At 32.9% G+C, this 21,679-nt stretch overlaps 4 protein-coding genes across 7 annotated transcripts in view; 1 reads left to right on the forward strand and 3 right to left on the reverse strand.

Annotated features, from left to right (window-relative positions):
- Positions 1-1,832: 1,832 nt before the first annotated feature.
- Positions 1,833-4,773, forward strand: LOC140978140 (inositol transporter 4-like). Of its 2 annotated transcripts, none has more exons than XM_073442955.1 (7): positions 1,833-1,972; positions 2,335-2,496; positions 2,617-2,687; positions 2,768-3,103; positions 3,184-3,291; positions 3,417-4,028; positions 4,121-4,773. In XM_073442955.1, the coding sequence occupies exons 2-7, from the start codon at positions 2,361-2,363 to the stop codon at positions 4,586-4,588; spliced, it is 1,731 nt and encodes a 576-aa protein (XP_073299056.1). In that variant the 5' UTR covers positions 1,833-1,972; positions 2,335-2,360; the 3' UTR covers positions 4,589-4,773. The 2 variants fall into 2 exon arrangements, with proteins under 2 accessions (XP_073299056.1, XP_073299057.1); XM_073442956.1 differs by having other exon boundaries at positions 1,859-1,950; positions 2,333-2,496.
- On the reverse strand, positions 4,577-9,783 carry LOC140978143 (putative MO25-like protein At5g47540). Of its 2 annotated transcripts, none has more exons than XM_073442960.1 (11): positions 9,054-9,783; positions 8,468-8,629; positions 8,096-8,214; positions 7,679-7,753; positions 7,017-7,110; positions 6,456-6,515; positions 6,028-6,096; positions 5,742-5,840; positions 5,371-5,415; positions 5,193-5,295; positions 4,577-5,101 (listed from the first exon to the last, which is right to left on the reverse strand). In XM_073442960.1, the coding sequence occupies exons 2-11, from the start codon at positions 8,627-8,629 to the stop codon at positions 5,025-5,027; spliced, it is 903 nt and encodes a 300-aa protein (XP_073299061.1). In that variant the 5' UTR covers positions 9,054-9,783; the 3' UTR covers positions 4,577-5,024. The 2 variants fall into 2 exon arrangements, with proteins under 2 accessions (XP_073299061.1, XP_073299062.1); XM_073442961.1 differs by lacking the exon at positions 9,054-9,783 and adding an exon at positions 8,865-9,014.
- Positions 9,784-11,460: 1,677 nt separating this feature from the next.
- LOC140979281 (cysteine proteinase inhibitor 1-like) lies at positions 11,461-12,115 on the reverse strand. Its single transcript, XM_073444624.1, has one exon. It carries the CDS (start codon positions 12,017-12,019, stop codon positions 11,639-11,641), a length of 381 nt encoding a protein of 126 aa, XP_073300725.1. The 5' UTR covers positions 12,020-12,115; the 3' UTR covers positions 11,461-11,638.
- A 1,449-nt stretch (positions 12,116-13,564) lies between these two features.
- The window catches only part of LOC140978145 (uncharacterized), a 91,375-nt gene continuing 83,260 nt past the window's right edge, over positions 13,565-21,679 (reverse strand). The window contains exons 2-3 of one of the 2 annotated variants that reach the window (XM_073442965.1): positions 14,725-14,810; positions 13,565-14,139 (exon numbers count right to left, since the gene is read on the reverse strand). In XM_073442965.1, coding sequence (XP_073299066.1) covers positions 13,807-14,139; positions 14,725-14,739 — 348 coding nt within the window. In that variant the 5' untranslated portion in view covers positions 14,740-14,810 and the 3' untranslated portion in view covers positions 13,565-13,806. Of the gene's footprint in view, positions 14,203-14,724; positions 14,884-21,679 lie in introns of those variants that run through there. The other variant, XM_073442964.1, reaches the window with a different exon arrangement.

Genomic DNA, 21,679 nt, shown 5'->3' on the forward strand with positions numbered 1-21,679 from the left:
TGAATCATTAAAAATCACATCCAAATGTATTTTGGTCAATTTGTAAGAATTTAAGTTAATAAAAAAGTAAGTTTGGAATGTTATAGAAATCTTTGACCATGAAAATATTTTTTGTTAAATTTTTTAGCGAGTGAGTAATATGCAAGATAAGTAAAAATATTAAGGAGGTGGTTGTTATTTTTAAATTTATTTTGGTTTTTTTTTTGTTGGTAATTTCATGTGGTTAACCTAATTAACCCAATTCAAAATAAAAAGGAGTTAATAATATTGATTATTTAAAAAAAACACAATAATTTTCAGAAAAAGAATACCTGTTAAAGCTTGTACTTACACATTGAAAGTAAAATTTCTCACCCTCACTCGTTTATTATATAATAATATATTATTGCTTTCAAATATAATAAAAATTAGTTTCATGTCTCGATCTTGATGTTGACCGGTTTCAATGGAGTCCAAAGTCAAATATTGCGTTACATTCCATTTATTTATTAATATTGAAAGTTTTGTGTGGTTTAATTTAAAATAACATAACATATCAATTTGTTATAACTTATACATGCCAGCCATGCTATTTTATCCAAGGTTTTATAAAAGTATTGAACTTCAATAACTAGGCAAAAACTTGTGTAAGACGGTTTCACAGGTCGTATTTTGTGAGACAGATCTCTTATTTGGGTCATCCATGAAAAAATATTACTTTTTATGTTAAGAGTATTATTTTTTATTGTGAATATCAGTAGAGTTGACTCATCTTACAGATAAAGATTCGTGAGACCATCTCACAAAAAACCTACTAATCGGTCTAACCCCCTCGTTTTTAAATATAGTATAGATTATTAGACTTTGACATACAATGCGTGTACATAATTTAAATTCTATTTTAAAATACAACAAATTTTTGGAGATAATTGGATGAAATCCAAATATTTTGTGAAAAATATCTATTAATTATCCGTAATTTCAAATATTGAACACACTTATCTTTGTTGATATGTGTTTTCAAAAATACGTGTGTTCAAAATTTAAAAATAAAAATGTCAATATATACATATTTGTTATATAGATTTTCGACAATCTCTATATATCTTTGTTTGAAATACAAAGATGGCACTATATTTTTTTTTAATTCAAAATTAATGTTTGAATTTTAATTTTTTTATGGAGTATTTTATCATATTTGAAAGATAACAATATCAAGGGGAAGTCTTGTTTTGATCGAAATCTGTTTAGATTCTGTAGACACGTAGATATTATATTTTTACAAAAAATTTTTGATATAATTTCATAATTTAATTTTGTGAGAAATTTATGTAATTTAATTCCTTTAATGAAAAAAATATTTATTATATTAAAAATATTATTTTCAGTATAGAAAGAGATTGACAATATAAATATATGTGATTGTCTATAAAGATCTATTTATATTATGAGTGAGTCTCATGTGAGACCGTCTCACGGATTTTAATCTGTGAGACGGGTCAACCCTACCCAAATTCACAATAAAAAGTAATACTCTTAGCATAAAAAGTAATACTTTTTCATGGATGACCCAAATAAAAGATCCGTCTCACAAAAACGACCCGTGAGACCGTCTCACACAAGTTTTTGTCTTATATTATTATTATAGTGTAAAAAAATACTTTTTATTAATTAATAAATGAAATGAAACAAATATGAGGAATCAGACAAGGAATAAATCAAATGAATGGTCAATGGATAAGTACATAATTTTATTTTGTTAATATTAATATCTCTATCTTGATTTGAGACGTTTGACGTCATCATATCCGATCGTTATCGGCTGTCAAAGAGTCAAAGCAGAGAACTATTTTCAAACTTCAACTCTTTCTTTCTCTATTTAATTTAATAATTTTAATTATTGGTTTACATAAAATCTCCCACCATTAATACTCCCAAGAAGATAAATAATCGATTGAAACGCTCACTTTGAGATACGCTTGATTTGCTCACGGTGATTTTAGCAATGATTTCGTTTCTTTTTTCAGTCAAAACTGCATGCTTGATGTGGTTTCTCAATCACTCTCTCTTTTTAATGTCACCAGTATTCTATTTTATTTTATTTTTTAATGTTGAATTCATGTAATGTAACAATTCTCTATTGTAATTTTATGGAGTGAATACGATACTTGAGGTGGGTTTAGATCGGAATTTAAGAAAGCTGTAATCAGTCAAAATTTTTAATACTTTCGATGGAGTAGATCCTTGTTTAGATTGGATGTTTTGTCCGTGGAAATGGAGAGTGTGCTGGATTTTTCTTTTTTGGTTTGTTTTAATCATATTCTTTGTGTGTGACTGAATCACCTCTGCTGACAGAATCAGATTATCCGGCTGGGATTGGAATGGAGGGGGGAGGAATTATTAAACCAGATAAAACAGAGTACACAGAATGCTGGCGAACGACCTGGGAAACACCTTACATTATGAGGCTTGCTTTATCAGCAGGCATCGGAGGGCTATTGTTTGGTTACGACACGGGTATATAACATTTCAGTGTGTTACTTCTGTGAATTAGTTCGTCAATTCGATTCGCTGAAGTACAGATTTTGTCCTGGTGTCAATTATTTGTGAAATGATGAGAATAGTGGTGCTTATTAGGTGTTATTTCTGGTGCCCTTCTCTACATTCGGGATGACTATAAATCTGTCGATAGACAGACATGGTTGCAGGTAAATAACCAGTGGTCTTGCAATCCTGAGTTCCATACCCTCCATTTATGGGATCCATTACCTCTATATTTTTTGTATAGGAAACAATAGTGAGCATGGCTGTGGCAGGAGCTATCATGGGTGCTGCTTTTGGTGGTTTGATCAACGACAAATATGGTCGAAAGAAATCCATTCTTTTGGCTGATATCCTTTTTTTCATTGGTGCAATTGTCATGGCTGCAGCTGTGGCTCCTTGGATGATAATCCTTGGACGAATCTTTGTCGGCCTAGGCGTTGGAATGGCTTCCATGACAGCGCCCCTTTATATTTCTGAAGCTTCTCCTGCTAGAATCAGAGGAGCGCTAGTTAGCACAAATGGTTTGTTGATTACAGGGGGACAATTCTTGGCATATCTTATCAACTTAGCATTTACTAAGGTAATTTTATGACTTTTATAGCTTCAAGCTTTGGATGGTTAATTTCCCTCAAGAGTAATTGGTTTTTGGTGGGGTAAAAGGCCCCTGGCACATGGCGTTGGATGCTCGGAGTAGCAGGCGTTCCAGCTGCTGTTCAGTTCGTGTTAATGCTGTCACTTCCCGAGTCTCCGAGATGGTTATATAGGCAGGTAACGATCTCTTAAGATATTTGTACCACAACCCACGTTGCTGCTTTGATTTTTTTTTTTTAAACGTCTGTTTGGGAAAAAGCCATGCTTGAAAATGGGCCAAAATTTAATCTTTAATCTCGCAGGATAAGGTAAAAGAAGCCAGGGCCATTCTAGAGAAAATATACCCTGAAAATGAAGTTGAAGAAGAAATGAAAGCTTTACAATCCTCCGTTGAAGCCGAGAAAGCCGATGAAGGCTCTATAGGGAAGGACTTTTTTTCAAAACTAAAGAATATATGGGGAAACATCGTTGTTCGTCGAGGCCTTTATGCGGGAATCACCGTTCAAGTTGCTCAACAATTTGTTGGAATAAACACTGTCATGTACTATAGTCCTACAATCGTTCAGCTCGCTGGGTTTGCTTCTAACAAGACGGCCTTGGCACTGTCTCTTATTACTTCTGGTCTAAATGCCGTTGGCTCTGTTGTTAGCATGTTTTTTGTTGACAGATACGGGAGGCGAAGGCTGATGATTATATCTATGTTTGGTATCATCATCTGCCTTGTTGCATTATCTATCCTGTTTTTCGAAGCCTCTGACCATGCCCCACCAGTCAGCAGCCTTGAATCCCTCCATTTTGGTAGAAACTCGACATGCACAAATTTTTTGAAAGCCTCCAATCCATCATCCTGGAATTGTATGACGTGTCTGAAATCTTCGTCGGATTGTGCTTTTTGTTCGAATGGGGACAACAAAGTAAGATTTTCTTGAATTCCATTTCCTCTGAGTGCTGCTTCACGTAATACACTTGCATCATTCTGATTTCTGTTCTGAATCTTTCTTGGTAGCATCTTCCTGGGGCCTGTTTCGCTGTTACTGATGAGATAAAAGGTCTCTGTCGAGGTGAACATCGTACCTGGTACACAAAGGGTTGTCCTAGCAAGTTTGGATTTTTTGCAGTCCTGCTTCTTGGGTTGTACATCATATCTTACTCCCCAGGAATGGGGACTGCGCCGTGGATTGTGAATTCTGAGATATATCCTTTGCGGTACAGAGGCATAGGAGGAGGAATCGCTGCAGTTTCCAACTGGGTTTCGAATCTTATAGTGAGTGAGACATTCTTAACGCTTACAGAAGCAATCGGTTCTTCGAGCACATTTCTTTTGTTTGCTGGATTTTCCACTATTGGACTTGTGGCAATATATATGCTTGTACCAGAAACAAAGGGATTGCAGCTTGAGGAGGTGGAAAAGATGCTGGAAAAGGGCTTCAGACCAAGACTATTTTGCAAGAAAAAGAGCATCGATACTAAATAATGCCATTTCCGTCTATTGCAAGATAATATCTCCCAACAAAAGTTTGTTTGCCTTTGCTGCATTAGTGTAGATGTTCTCTGAGTGCTAAAAACACCTTAATTTCAAATTGTTATAATTCACATGTCATCCAGCACTCCCTTGGAAGATCTAGTCTTCTAATTAATAATCCTGGGTTGATCACTTTATCTCATATTGCACTTTATACCCATCATGGAACTTGAAATATTATATCACTAGAAGGAAAACTTTCCAAATAATTTCTATCCAAAAAATTGTTAAGTCGAAAGATGAATCAAGAATTGAAAGTTAACGTCGATAAAAACTGATATTGAGACCACTAATTCACAAGTACATCTGGAAATAGATACCAATTGGGTTTTATTATTACAACATTGGCATTGGCATGAATTGTAAATACTAGGAATGGAACAAAAAATTATTGACGTTCTTTGGGCTCCAGTGCAGAAATTTTTTTGACAACTTGTGTTTTATCGGCTTCAAATTGTTCATCCTCTGCATAGTCAGGAGCGAACACCGAGTTAAAACTTTCACTGCATATATAAATAAATGATCAAGCATTTGCATTTTCATTCATAACTCGTACCTTTCTCCGTCTTAAAATCAGCAAAAAGGCGCAGAAGCTTGCTTCTGTTAGTCACTAGGATGCCAACAATATCTGGGGGTTTGTTCTGATTAGCCACGAATAACTGCACATACGTGTCACAGTCATGCAAAATGAATGGCTAGTTTGAAATAGCTTAAGGAGGATACACAAATCGTACCTTAAAGACATGAAACGCTTCGATCCGAATGCTCTTACTCGACTCCTGACATAAGAAAGAATCCTCGGGATCAAAACATGTTAAGTGAATAAATATGACATTCTCTACTGAGATGATCACAAATGTCACAAGGGGTAAAGATAGGATTCCAATTCTTTCATCAACTTTTGAGAGAAATTGTTGCCTATTCTAATCTAGCATCAAAGAATTTGTCCAATTGGGGTTCTTGATGCTATTTTAAATGAACTTTGTTGTTCAGTTTAATCATTCCTTTTTTCACTTTTAAAGTCTTATCATCCATTTCTTTTCATTCCTATTTTCAAAAACACAAGGCGAGGTTTAGTTTCCAAAACCATAAAAGGCAATCCTACTCTGAGAAGATTCATTAGGATCCTTAAGTTGTCCCGCGAGCTAACATATCGGATCATCACAGTTGAGTTTGAACGATCCAACAGGATATCACCCAACAGCTGAAAAAAATACATCATAGGGATCAGAATTCACCAAGCAAGTAATGAAATGAACCGTCGACAAAAAGATGCCCAGCTGGTAAAATATCCAGCGGTTATTCAGTCAAATCACTTTATTATTTTTGTTTTTCATTGTTCGTGACTGCTTCAGGGGGTTCATGGAGAAGGGTTTGTCAGGTGAAATTACCTTAATAGCCTGCCTTCTAGTGATATAGTTGGTAGATTCAAGCAGCTTTGAGTTATATTCTGCAAAGAACTACAGCAGTGAAAGCAACAAGAAGATCAAAAATGGAGCTAATCAAAAGTTCCAGAAAACATTGTTTATTTCCAATGTCAGAGTGTAAAAGATCGGATTTTTACACAAAATCGAGCACCGCTCTTTATAAAAGTGGAACGGTTTGAAATTCTTATGAGAAAAATAAGCTCTATAAACTAAACCACATCCTCAAAAATCAGATTACGATGTTCAATGAATGTAGCGCTTTCTATAATACATACACAAAGACCTTGGCCTAGTGGCACATAGCGCAGGTGTCAGGTTCGACACTCTTGTGTACTAATTTTCGCCTCGAAATCACTCAAACATGGTAGTCAATCAAAGCCAATATCACTTACCCATTCATAATTTTTGGAAAGAAATTCAGACACAGTCGACTTATGCCTAGTTAATAGTTCCTGTAACAAGATATTCGAGTTGAAACATGTTAGTTGTACATCAATACCAGAATAACAGTACATTGTGAAAGAAAGAAAGAGAAATATTCGATATTTCATCCCACATCTCATGTTTGCACGGTAGTACCATTAACACACACACACACAAAGTTACAGCTCAAGGCTTCACGTTACATAGTGTAGTGCCATTTTACGTTAATTACAGAGAAGATTCCGCACCCACAAATATAGCTGCGGGATCTTTGAAAAACCAGAGTAGCTGATCATCGGTTGAGAAGTGCCACAAAGAATTCCTCCTCTTAGGTCATGTGGAGCAAGATTTGCAACATTTCACAATTACTTTGAGACAGAATAAAGACTTGACATAAACATGGTGCAGACCATGCAATTGCATACAGCCAACCTAATATCCCCTCTTTTTACTTTAGACCATTGGGTAATGTAGCATGCAGAACATCAACCAATAAATGTAAGCACAAAAGAGTTGATGAACTAATTAACCTTGAAAGTGGCAGCAGCATCAGAAGCAATGTCAAAGTTTGGAAGTTGTATATAATCAAAAAATTTCTTCATTCGTTCTGATTCCAAAACATACCTGCAAAAGAAATCTCAAATGCAGGTAACCACAACCAAATTCCACATTCTACTGGGTACATAAAAAATGATGCACAATGGCCTTCAAATATGTAACTTTAGAAAAAGTGACACAATATTTTTTTAAGAAAATGACTACACTTTTCCAAAAAAGACTGGATGTTTGTAAAGTAGTTTTTCTATTTAGTTATAAAAGTAGTAAGCTAGAGCCGAAGTATATAGCTTGAGAACGTCTGTGGTGCAACGAGGAAAGTACGACAAATAAAGCCAAACTACATTCAATATCCTATGAAATTCCACAAATAATAATATTAAAAATTTATTTTACCAGTGAGTCGCTGGAAAAACACTTGACATAAGCAGTATAGAAAATATATAATCTCTTGTTAAGATAATATAAAAATACAAAAGAGTAGACCGTCACAATCTGATAACTGCATCTCAGCATAAACTAGATTGCAAGTGAATGGATCAATATAATAAAAGAGAAGCTACTACACAATATTTTTTACCTTTCAAAGAAGAAGTAGATACTTAGAAGAGCATGCAAAACAAAGCAATTCACTCACTTTGCAACACTTTGGTGGCGGATGCACTCCCTCAACATTGCACCATAGTGTAATGCCATATCAGTATTTTCATAACTAACAGGAACAGGAAAAGCAAAGTTAATCATTGTGACAGTATAAATTTTCAAAAAAAGAAGAATGAACCCCCCCACCCTTTCAGCATGCTCTCTTAGAAATGAATACTATTCAAACTAAATGTTTCCAATCGAGTAAGATCCAGAGCAAGGAAAATGCAAGTGAAACCTTTCTTGAAGATGAAATAATTGATACCCAACAAAAATGAGCAAGGGAAAAAAAGGTGGAATATAATATAATTTGAGACTCTTATTCACCAAGTTCCAACTTCCAACTTCCAACTCAAAGAAATTTCATTTACCAAACTAAAGTTTAGCGTTGAGTCTTCCAATGCTAACTTACCCTGTAATCAACACATCCATCAAATCTATGTTATTTTCCAAGTAATCACAAGCAATCAACCTCGACTGGACCTGCTGCCTCTGCAGATTCGCAACAACCTGTGTCGCATCTTTGCGGGTCTGCAAAAGTAAATCTTATTGAGAACACAGATTTCTACATATCTGGCCAAGTAAATGAATGTGATAATAGAATTGTCAAAGTGCATAGTCACGAACAATGCTCATTATTTTTGTACTTTACGTAGATAAAGCTCAACAATAATATTTGTCAAAAAAAAAAAATTCACCAATCAGATGAATAGAGCTAATGCAAGATGGAGAAAGAATTAACCTGTTTATTCGTTGCATTCAAATTAAACCATTTAAAAATTACCTCCAAGTTCAGCTCGGGAAGACGTTTGATTAGTAGGCGTAGAGTGTTCTCCCTGAAAAACTCCTGTGTCAATTGTGCACAAGCTTCAGCTACAGGCTCAGTTTCACTATCACCGTAAAGAACCACCTTCAAATCTCGCATAAGTTTGCTTAATTCCATCATCTGGACAAAGTAAAACGTGAAAAAAAAAGAAGTAAACAACATTGTCAATAAAAGGAAGATTACGTCGCAGAAGGCTATAGGAGCAACAAGGGAAAATTAGAATGGAACCCAAGAGTTCGGTCCAGAGCACTTAGTTTTGGCCATTAGGAGGCCAAAGTCTTAACTTTATAAAACGAATAAAATAAAATTCGAGCGATTTTAATTTGAGCGTGACTGCTGACCACCCCAGGTGTACCTGGTCATCCTGGGAAATCAATTCAAAGATGGAGGATAAAGCAATGACGAATCACCGAAGTAACAGTATTCACCAAAATTTAATCAAGATGCTTCGACAACACCACCAATAAATAAATATATATAAAGAAACAAAAGCAGACAAGTAAAAAACCCAAATGACAAATTAAACAAACACATAGATATATACCTTTTCGTCGCGTTTGCTCTCCTTAGTGTCGACACCACCACGATCGACAAAGACGAGTAGATCGCGTGTCTGGCGCACGAGGTCGGCCGGGGTCTTGGCGGCCTTCGACTTATTGACAGCCTTCACCTTGGCATTATCAGCGCCACCCCAATCGTTAACGTCCAGCAGCGAAGGCCTCCGTACGACGGCCGGAGGCGCCGAGGCCCGCTGCGTCGCCGGCCTCGGCGCCTCCGGCCGGCCTCCACACGACAAACACCCTCCTATTTTTTCTAAATGTTATATCCCCGACGTGACTTTCGACAATCGGCAGCTGAAAAAAGGTAGATTTTCCGATTTTTGATAAGGGTTTTCAATTCAGCACGGATGTTCTGGTATTATTTTCCCAAATATTCGGGGTAACTGAAGATCAATGAGGAATTTGAATTTGGTGATTATATATGTGGGACTATCCAATCCATCTCTTGAATGCTACTTGTGGATGATACCACATGCAGCTTCAAAATTGTATGCTAAATGAGACTGTATATTTCTATTGTTTACATCAATGTCAGGCAAATTCATCATCAGACTAGGGCTACGAAGAACAATCGTTGCGAGTTTCATCATATTTTACTTTATATTTATATAACATAAATCTCGTATTATTTGAGATTAGACTGACCATTTGGGTTGAATTGTCAGGACAGGAAAAATTTCAATTTGAAGCCCGACAGACACACGTCATGTTATATTATATGCATCTCATTATGTAAATTTACAATTTTTCCTCGTTGGGGAGAAAGACTATTATCACCTGTGTCTTATACGATTGACTCTTTTTAATATATAATAATTTGTGATTATTTTGTTATTGTGGATAACAATAATAAAATATATAATTTATAGGAAATATTGTGTGAATTTTTAAAATTTAATATTGAATGAAAAGATCTTAATCTAAAAATATAAGAATATTTAATCAATAAAACTATATAACAAGGGCATAATTGCAACTTTATATAAAACTTTAATCAATTGAAAGTTATTTAGTATATAAGTCACAATTTTAGTTACATAGTATAGTTTGAACTTTTTTCAACAAAACTTCTAACGGATCAATTTAATGAAATGTATATCCGGCCAGATTCGATTTATAAAAAAAATATTACTTTTTATGTTAAAATTAGTACTATAATCAATGTCACTATATTTCATGGATATAGATATTTGAGATCGTTTCTCACGAGACACACACACACACATATATATAATAATAATAATAATAATAATAATAATAATAATAATAATAATTGCATTGGGGTTGCTATTAACAATACGTGAAGTTCATGTAATACCATCACAAAGTTAAATTCAATGATCTAAAATTGACATGGACAACTGCAATATATAAAAATATATGGACCACACATAACTAAATTAAAATTAAATTATTTGATGTAGTGACACTACGACAATTATATATTTAATAAAATTTTCTTTCTTAGTTAATAAAAAAAACTTCTTCTTTCTTTCTTTTTTGTTTTCTTTTGACCTATTAGTCAGCGTGACATACAAGTCATGATAACGTATTTAAAAAGAAAAAATATATATTTTTGATCTTATAATTTAATTTTTTTATTATTGTTCATATTAAAAAATAAATTTACATTTCTTTTTATTTTTTTATCTTTTTTTGGCCCTAGTCATCATGTCTTCTAAAAACGGAAAAAAATATACAAGTTAAAAGGATTAAGAATGAAAAATAAACATTACATGACTAAAAATAAAATTCATCATAACATGATTAAAATAGAAAAAAAAATGTAAATTACATGANAAGCCAATCAATTCCACTTAACAATAGTCAAATTCCAACAGACCGTATCTATGGTAGCGTAAAACTTCGGCCAAGGAGTAGTCATATGCAAGCCGATCAATTCCGCCTTGATTTTAGTATCATTTAATTTTAAACTTAAAATAAATTTTTAATGAATTTCTTAAATTTTTTATTAAAAATTTTATTTTGGGTCGTAAATTTACTTAAAATCAATCGATAAACTTCTTTAGTTTGACTCATAATTTAAAACACTGCATTGAGAAGCTCAAAACATAAATTAAATCAAACAACAAAACTAAAATTTAATTTATATACATATCAGAAGAAAAAATATTTATGTATTTCAAAAATTCAATAGAATGAGATATCATAAGTAATTAATAAAATTGAATATGTTTATGCCTGTGATGGGTACTGCAAAAACAGCCTGAATAAATGAACACCGCCAATAAATCTCGCGATATTATTTATTTGATTATATCATTTGGTAATACTTTTGATATCGTTTGATCAAAACGAGAGAGCGCATAATTTTTTATGCATCTCTTATTTTTTAGTGATTTCAATTACGTCAATTGATCTTGTATAAGATTGTGAGATAGATAGAAGTTTCATTAAGTTTGCAGCACTTGTAATTAATTACACACATTAAGCAACGTTCAATCTTAAACTAAGATGAAAATAAATCAAGCCAAACGTTATTTCATAAAAAGTTCATCAAATATACGCGATGAACATCAATCCAATTGCCGCCATAGAAATCAATCAATCAATTAATTTCTACGAAAGAAGTGAGTTGCCTGAATTTCTGCCAGGGCTTCACCCAGACAACCGCCTCATAATTCTTCAGCGCCGAGGCCCCGATTTCTTTAGCGGAGATAACCAGACGGTAATTCGTACCGGTAACCACTTGCGTCTCTCCATTGATCACCTTTACAAACTGCAATTCTGCACCAGTCTGCTTGTTGTGCTCCTCCACCGCGAATTTAGCGATCTCCAACACCTGCGGGTCTTGGGGGTTCTCGATCTGCTTCCAACCACCGAGAGCGGGGCCTCTTCCGCCTCCCAAAGCGGCGGAGGCTTCATACATAATAGAAGCCGCCAAGATAGGGAGGATTGCGAGGATAAGAGAGCCAAATTTGAGCGCCATGTTTCCGTGCAATGTTGAAGATGACGAATCTGCGGGAAACCTGAAATATCAAGATGGGGACGGTTGGGGCACACGGAAAACTGCATTTATTTCTACGTGTGTAAACAAGACATACATACCCATTATTTTGGGTTATTTAATTTAAGTTTTATTTTTACTGAGAATATATTGTCTTATTATAACAAGACAAGGTCTTCTTAAATATCAAAACATATTCTTAAATACACAGAGTTCAATATTCATTGAAGATAAGCTTTAGATGAAGTTTAGATTACGATTACTGAATTTAATGAAGAGTATTCAAATCTTTGATTTGGGAGTTAATATCATTAAATTTACCATGCAAAAATCCTATATTTGGTTGACTCGAAATTATAGGATTAATTTCGACTAATACAATAATTTACAAATCATATTATTTAGATAAATCACGTGTGACATGTTTGTCCTAAAAAAATTTGTTGGGGGGAGTCGAATCCATGCGACTGGCTTTGATTTGTATATCTTTTGTTTTTTCTATTAGTGGTCGACAAATGCCATTATTCAGTGTTCACAAACAATACATTATAAATATATATTGTTAATAATTAATTAATGCTACTGATGAACGTTTTGTATTTTTACTGAAAAATAAAAAATTTCTATTGATTTATAAATTATTTTCAGAACATTTTATTTATTAATCCATATCATGTCGACAGAGCATCAACCTCGAACATTAGTAAAAGAAGTAAGGTTCCTGAAATGTCTATACGGCTGCTCATGCACAATTGCCCGGTACCTGTGCGACTTCTTCACATTCTTGGCCGACACCACAAGCATAAAATTCAACCCATTGTCGTCCACTTGCGTGGCTCCTTCGATCAATGAGTTTGAGCCAGCTTATTATGTTCGTGGACAACGTATTCCCCAAGCTCCACCACCTTGGGATTTTTCGTACGTTGGAGCGGCACCCAAGCTCCACCACCTTGGGATCATTTTAGTAAAGGTACTTGAACAGTAATTAGTACAACGGCTGAATTCAGGCAAGTTTACGGATGATATAATCAACCAACAGACCAAATACATTAGAAAAAAGTACTCTATCATTTAAATTTGAAGTAAAATCTTTATATGAGTGACGGAAAAAAATCTGATAGTGATATATATGATTTTTGAGTATTAAAATAGGTAAAACAAAATTTGATATTAACCATACGTGTTTTCATATAAAAATTAAGTACAAACGATAAAATCAATACAAAACACGTTGATTTTTTCCTTTTGCGTAACAACAAAAATCCAAGAACTTATATATAATATGAGGAATTATCTGCTCAGCAAAATATATTTCGATAGAAATACAAACCACGAAATCGATATAATATCTGATTCATTGATCCATGCTAGCTGTGACCACATTCCATCAAATACTTCCGGATTGAAAATGGGTTCATTTGAGATTAACACGACATCTAAAAAACGTGATTATAATTAAATTACGTCTGATTATTTGGACTAGTTGTGGCCAGCAAATACGATCTAAGAAATATAACGGGACTCAACTTTTAATAGAGAAAAATTCGCACTCTTAACCCATTTTAAGATAAAAGCACAATACAACTCATGAGATGATACTCATTCCACATGATTTTGGCTTCAAAAACACCAATACAAGAAACCTTAACATTAATATATCAAGACGCGAAATACAAACAAACATAATGACAGAAACAAGTAGACACCAGATCACTCCATAGACTCTGGCACGCAGCTTATATAATAACCAAAAGAACTCGAACACTGCATTAACCTTCTTCACTCACGATCTTCACTTTCTCAGCCGGAACTTCTCCAACCGCCTCGGCCTCTTCCGGTGCTGGAGCCTCCGGTTCATCGGTGGAGGCTTCTTGTGTTTGAGTCTCTTCGACAGCAACGGGCTCTTCAAAGACCACCTCCTCAGTAGCTTCTATTTCTGGCGTTGGTTCCTCCTCTGCAGGCTCTTCAGCAGCAACTACTTCAGCTGGTTCTTCTGTCGAGGCTTCCTCCGGCTCGTTTTCTGGTGGTACTTCCACGCCTTCAGCCACTACTGGCTCCTCGATCTCGGTCGGCGCCTCCGGAGAAGGTGGCACGGCATCCACCTCCTCATCATTTTCTGGGACTGCTTTCTCTACTCTCTCTGCCGCCGGTGTTGGAACTGTCACCTATGATTAACAAACGTTTCGGATATCATTTCCCAAGAGTGTTAGATTTCACAATTATTGTATTATTTTCATGTGCCTATCCAAGAATTAACCCGATGGATTTAATTCGAAGCGAAGCTCGAATTTTTAAACAAATCCAGCGCCAAGTCTTAATTTGTTTTTTTTTATTATACTTAATCCGATAACAGATCAAATATCGATCGTTCTTGAAATATATATAGTAGAAAATAAAGGAAATCAAACATCAATATGTATATATATACTTAGATCTAGCTAGCTAATGGATCATCAAGAAAGCTATCAAATCTTGATTGATGCAATATGATTAAACACTCAATACTCAAAGAATATCATTCAGATCAAACATATTCATGCAATAATCAGTTTGATACATCTCTTAGCGTCACAAGATGCAAAATTTATCAACTAAAACTCCATAATTCCCACCCACTTATCAAGATCTGAAAAGTTTAATTCAAGATAAAGAACTTGTTCAAGAAACCACATATGATGCATGGGTACCTCAGCTGTGGCCATTGTGTTTTGGAAAACGAGAGACAACTAAATGGAGAAGAGAGTAGTGAAACTGTGGTGAAAACTAGAGAAAAAAAGAAGAGAAACACTACGAGTGATGTTCTCTAAAGGGGTGATGAGAGATGATCATTTCTATGGGTATTTATAGGGATGAAAAATCATTGGTATATCAAATCAAATAAATAAAATAAAGAAATGAAGCACAAGTTTCGGGAGCGATAAGCATTATTAGCGGAGTTGGCATATCAAGATCGGGATGTAAAGTTTTGGTGGACCAAGCGGTTGGCTAATTTAATTTGGACAAAACTTTCATCCAATTGACGTGGAATGCGTAAAATTTTGAAATTTTCTAATACTTTTTTAAAACATATTCGTATGATATAATTACACGTCACCCTTGTTTTCAATTTCTTAAGGTTTGTATATAATATAAATATAAATATATGTGTACTACATTTTTAGTCATGTATATTTGTGTATCTTTTTTCTTACATGGCGCTGATGTGCAGTGTCATATTAACACCGTCAATGAAAATTACCAAAATTGCCAAAAATCGAATGTAATAAGACTTATATTAACATTTGATAATATAGAAAATCAAAATCGTAAAGAAGTAAACACAAATAAAAAAAATGCAATTCCTATATATATTATAAAGAATGGGATTTTGTCGATAAATTGTAAATCATCTTATATCAATATTTCAAATCTGAGACGAATTCAAGATTCAATTATATAAGGTCATCTCCTGCAGCTTATATATCTCCAATGGGGTTGCGTTATTTTGCCAAAATAGAGCAGCATTTATTATGAATATATGTATTTAAATTATAAATAGTATTTAAATAATAATATAATATTTATTTTATTATTTTAACAATTAGTTATTTAATCATAAAAATTATAAATTAATAATTGTTGATTTTTAAAATATTTTTTTATTTATTTTAATTATTAATATTTTAAAAATAATTTTTTCATGATTTTTAATTAATATAATTTAATACAAATACAAAAAATTAATATAACAATAAAATTCATAAGTAAAATAAAAAGAAAATTTCGAGAATGTTCTTTTTGGTGTAAGATTTGAAGTAAATGAGTTGGAGATGAATGTTGTATTTGGTACAGAAATCGCATTATTTTAATATAAAATTTATATCAAAATAGATTTTGTGGTTGGAGATGTATATAGTCTCTCTCAAAGATTTTGAACGGACAACACATGGTGGAGCCAAATTTACTCTGCCTGTCGTTATCTTTTCTTGATGGACTGTTCTGTACTGATAATTGCATGAGCAAGTGGCGACTATTATTTCACCACTCTCTCATATGTTGTACTGATTTTATGTTCACGTTAAAAGTACTTCAAAGTCCTAATAACTTTATGGTATTATAATATTTTTAAAAGTGAATTAATATAAGAACATTTTATAGTATATTTTAATATTTTTTCAAAATACATTTTTACCCTACTTATATTTGTATATAATCATTTATTATGTCTAAGTTTTAATTTTCAGCACTAACCGAAATCAGAGAAATATTTTACTTAAAAAATTAATTTGAAAGAAAAAAATTATATTATTTCAATATATAATAAATATAAAATATATGAAAACAAAATCACGAGAGACCAACCAGTCCACCCCATAATAAATTCATATATATAATATTAGCTTACTGTTGATTCACGTGGCTCCCAAAACTCGGGATTCTATGTTTCATTTGCACCAAACACATATTTTGTTTGGTATAAAATGATCGATTAGATATTTTATTTGAAAAAAATAAAATAAAATTCGTCAATAATTTTTTATTTTATAATAAAATAATCGACTGATAAACTTATTAAGATACACTAAAAATAAAACTTCCATATAATATATACACATAATCTCCCATTCCAAAAGTGAATCTCCGTCATCCTAGATTTTGAATCTGGGCGGGACCCATTTATCGGATGCTTTCACTCGGAAATGAGGCCCATTTACATAAGCCACGCTGGATCTTACTCATCACTTCTGCACACGCATTAATTTCTTTCATTATTATTATTGCATGGTAATTTTACTTTAATTCCTTTGAGTAAATAAATAGTTCATTTGCATGACATTTTATAATATGAATAAATAATTGGGGTGTTTTCTTTTACGCAACCTCCGACGCTATCTGTTAGACTGCATTTAGTCGAAGGATGAAATTATGAAATGATTAAGAGATAAATGATAAAGAAAATGATTGAAGTATAAATATAATATATAATGATAAAATAATATTATATTAGGTATGATTGTTAAAAATGAGATAATTTAGAATCTTTTGATGAATTGACAAAATTGTCCTTTCGCTATTGCGACGACGGTCGGCCGTCAGTGTGGTGGCCGGCGACAGCGGTCGACGGTGGTGGCGGTGGTCGACGGTGGCGGTGGTATTCGGTCGGTCGCTGGCGGGAAATGATGGTGAGTTTGGATATAGAAGAAGGGTAAAATTGAAAAAATATAATGTATTAAGAGTTGGATAAATAATCTTAAGGGGAGTGATTATTTTATCCTAGTTAATATAACTTAATCATTTATAAGAAAGATTGACTTGATTAAATAAAAATCCTAACAAACATGGGATTAGACGAGTTAAAAATCCTTCCAACCAAACGATGACTAAGTGTGCCGTAAGTAAATATCAATGTTACAAAAAGTGGTGGTAAGCGGCATGCGGACGATCATTCACTGTATAAATATACAATAAAGTCATCTACTCAGACACGATGATTAGATATTATCAACTTCATCTCATCAACTTTCTACGACGAAACCCTTGACCAAGGTGGGGCCGATATTGTCGTGGACAAATAGGAAAAAGACACGTGTGATTGTCGGGAGAATAAAAGCCACCCACTTGTACCGTATTCTTTCTATTTCACTGTGTGTATTGTTGAAGCCACGATTGAATTAGTGACACCCACGCGTATTAACTACTAGATTAAGTCCCCGTAGATAGACTATGAAAAGGAGACATCATAATCCTTTTATTAATAAAATTTACATATAATATATATTAAGCAAGACAAAATAGTAATTGATACTGTTCCACAGATATAAAATTAAGAAAATTATTTAAAAAGTAGTTGACATACAATATCATTAAAAAGATATGTATTTTCAAGTAAAATTCATGATGATAAAGACTTTATAATTATTTTTATGGTCTAAATGATACCACAAAATTAAAGTCGAAGGAACTATCTGAATCCGCCAACTATGATTTACGAAACATGATCATCATGGATGTTTGTAAAAATATTTAATCAAATTTAATAAATAAATAATAATAATAAATAAATAAAATTATATAATTTAACAAAATAGTTGATATGTATACACATTAATCTACTTGATTTCTAAATTGTTTGTAATGAAATAAATAAAACTTCCAAATAATAAATCAAAGAAATGATTTTTATTTTCCTACAAATAAAAGATAATAAATTAAACACTACAAAATATTATATGTTTCAAAATAATATAATTTAAATAAAAATAAGGAATAAATAAAATAAAACATTAAAAAATAGAAATAAGAACATTTCAATAAATATATAATTAAAACATATGTATAATAAGCTTCATAGTCGCCAGAAGACAGTCATCCTAATTTTTCAAATTCTGCTACTAATCTGTGTCAAGTTTTGAAAAAGTTTAACCTGAAAGTTGTAGAAAATGACAAGACGCATATCCAGTAAAAATTCCGATAACACATATAACACACGCGCCGACGTGTTTCATGAAATTTCCGAATTATGAACGATTATGCACTATATTTAGGTATTTCTAGAAATTTTGATGATTTTTCGATTTGTATTTTAATTATTATGAATTTTTAAAATATTAACTGAAACTACCTTTACAAGTTTGGACAATAATGATTTTGAAAGATTCCAACACCTACTGCATGTATTAACCAGTGTAAAATCACTCAGATTATATTTACAAAAAATTATTTTGGCTTCTAATTGAAATTGAGATGAAAAAGTAAGCTACCGAGTTGATGTTTTCCTACCGATTTTTTCAATAATAAAGTTTGACATTTGACCTGTAATTTACACTAAAGTTTATAAATTATTGATTTATTCATATATTGCATCATATTGTGCATATCACAATTTATTGATCATATTGTAATGCATATTTGAATTTATGGAGTTATTGGTTTTTGACTAGTTATCGATTGTCTATTACTGATTGAATAAATGAATGAATGAATAAACGAATTGAGCCCGAACAACGATATATGTACTAGATGGTTAGTCCATTGGACAACGTGGCTTCAACCTGAAAAGTGAGTCCAATGAAAAAGTTTACAATATAGTATATAATTCATCGGAACAACGTGACTTCTGTAAAACCCGTGATTTTGTATAATCGTGATCATATCTTTTATTAATATGATGATACTAGGATGGTGTAATCTTGGATATTAATATTTAAATCATTCAGAATATAATATTTGTTTTAAGGTTATCTAAGTTGTGTAGATAATTTTATCGTGTGCAGAATTATGAAGCTCGAAAATTAGATAGTATGATTTGTTTGAAAGTTGGGTAGGAATAAATTTATCTCAATCTAAGAAATTAAAGAAGGAATTTTGAAAAATAAGCAGATAAATGTCTAAGATTTAAGTTGATATTGAGATACCGGGAGAAAAGATCAAGCAAGAGATAATAAAATCCCTAGAATTCGAAATCTAGCAATATACACTATGAAATTTTCGAAAATTAGGTAGGGAAGGAATAAGGAGATTTCGAATATCTACCTATATCACGGATATATCATGATTTTATATTTGATTCACAGTTCAAACGCACTATAACTCTCGATCACGATAGCAGCCAACCCCTATAAATAGAAGGGCCCTAATTTCGAAAATCACACCTCTAAAACACACAAAATTTCGAAATTTGTGCTCTAGTCTCCTTAGGAATTTTCGAGCACAGCGAAGCGCTGTCGCCGAAGAGGAATTTTCGAAAACTCCTGTACAAGCAAGCCTAGCTATTCACGTTTTTCTTTCAAGAATTCAAGGTAAGTGGGCAAATTTTAAATTTTTAAATTTTTGGGTCATGTGTTTTTCTTTTCAAAGAAAAAAATGCGGTCGAACACCGCCTACGTTTTTGTAAATCTTGTTACGTTTTTGTCAGGACACTGTAAGGATTACCTGAAAATGGGTGGAATTCCAACATATGGCCCTTAACAATGGATAGAACTGTTTTATGGCCTCGCCCTCTTAGAGGATTAAACTTAGGGACTGACGTCAGTAAACCATGAAAGGTGAAAAATTGCAGTGTTACAATTATGAAAAGCATGCTGTAAATATATGTTATTTTCGAAAATATGGAAATTTTTTTATGTGGTGTTCGATAATTCTTCCATTTACTGAGTATACCCAAAATACTCACCCCTTACAACCTTTCCCAGATAAGTCTGAAGAACAGGTAGAAGAAGAAGAATCTGAACAATTTTGGGGATGGTGATTATTTTATGTTCGAATTTGGTAGACAAGATTATTTTTTTTGAATTTTAGAAATTTAAATTTGATGTTTGACTTTTCCGCAAATTTATTTTATTTCAGTTGTAAAGACAATTGTTTTTTTGAGAAATTATTAATAATAAACTGGTTTTCGGTTTATACTATGCTACGAGGCTGATTGTTTCAATTGTGTGATTGTTAAACAACGCCGGTGTCAAATCCCGAGTTTCAGGGCGTGACAACTTCGGTCCGAAAATGTGAGTTCAACTTGTATTGTAAATGATCGATTGTACGGATGCTACTTGAGTAAGGGAGGAAAATTGTCCCACCGAATATTGGTGAGAGCCACCTCTTTAGCTAACGATATTAACTTCAGAGTCCTTAACAGTTATTACGTTTCACTTGATATGATATTTTCATAACGATTCGTCACTACTAATACATGTGATCTCATATTGAATTATTGCACTAATGTTATCATTTTGATTTATTAACAATATATAAGCCCAATTTATTCTTTCAATAAGTCATCGAAGACAACATTTATTTTCTTTCTATTTATCGTAAATTCTTACCACATGATTTCAAGACTCCAAATAAGATGAAAATTGGGAAATAAAATGTTGACTTAACAAGACTATGAGACTTATGTTGAATTCATATTTTGTTATCTTTTGTAAAATCAAGAATTTTACACACTAGATAACTGTAAGTTAATGATTATATTACGATTGAGGACCACAAAACCAACAAGTACAATTGTCAATCAAGATTCCACACATCGATGATTGGGCCTAGAGATTAGATAAATATGTTACCATGACAATGCTTTCCATTTGTAGTTCTTCATATTAAAAAGGTCAAATTAAAACATAACCGAAGGTTAAGCACACACATCAGGATATAGACTGAGTTTTTCATTCACATCGAGTGAAGCTCCGTGCAAATTTGAAATCATTACAACTACGACAAGCATGCATCATTTTGTCGGGCAGAGGACCAATGGCTGTTGTAGAAATAACAAAAGGCCTTAATTTCAAAACATACTGTTAAGCAGAATTTTCTCATTTTCCAGATTTCTGACAAATTACTATTAAGAGTTTTTCTAAAAAAATTACTCTAATAACAACACTTTTACCTCAAAGAAGGGAATTCTTTAAATCAAACTTTTGCATAAAAAATCACCAGGGGAGAAAGAGGAAGAATTAAAATGGTGTAACCAATAATCTACCCGATTTTTTTAGCTCAACGACCCATAATCTAAGTGACAATATTGGAGTCCAAGGTTGTCACAATCAGGTGTGACCATGTTTTTCATCTCAAACTTAATTCCAAGGGATTAAAAATGACCCTCTGTCCACCAACCATCCAAGTGTAGAAGATTTGTGGCATTCATAATCACCTCTTGAGATGCGTACC

Source organism: Primulina huaijiensis, chromosome 6, assembly GCF_012295235.1.
Source record: "Primulina huaijiensis isolate GDHJ02 chromosome 6, ASM1229523v2, whole genome shotgun sequence".
NCBI lineage: Eukaryota > Viridiplantae > Streptophyta > Magnoliopsida > Lamiales > Gesneriaceae > Primulina > Primulina huaijiensis.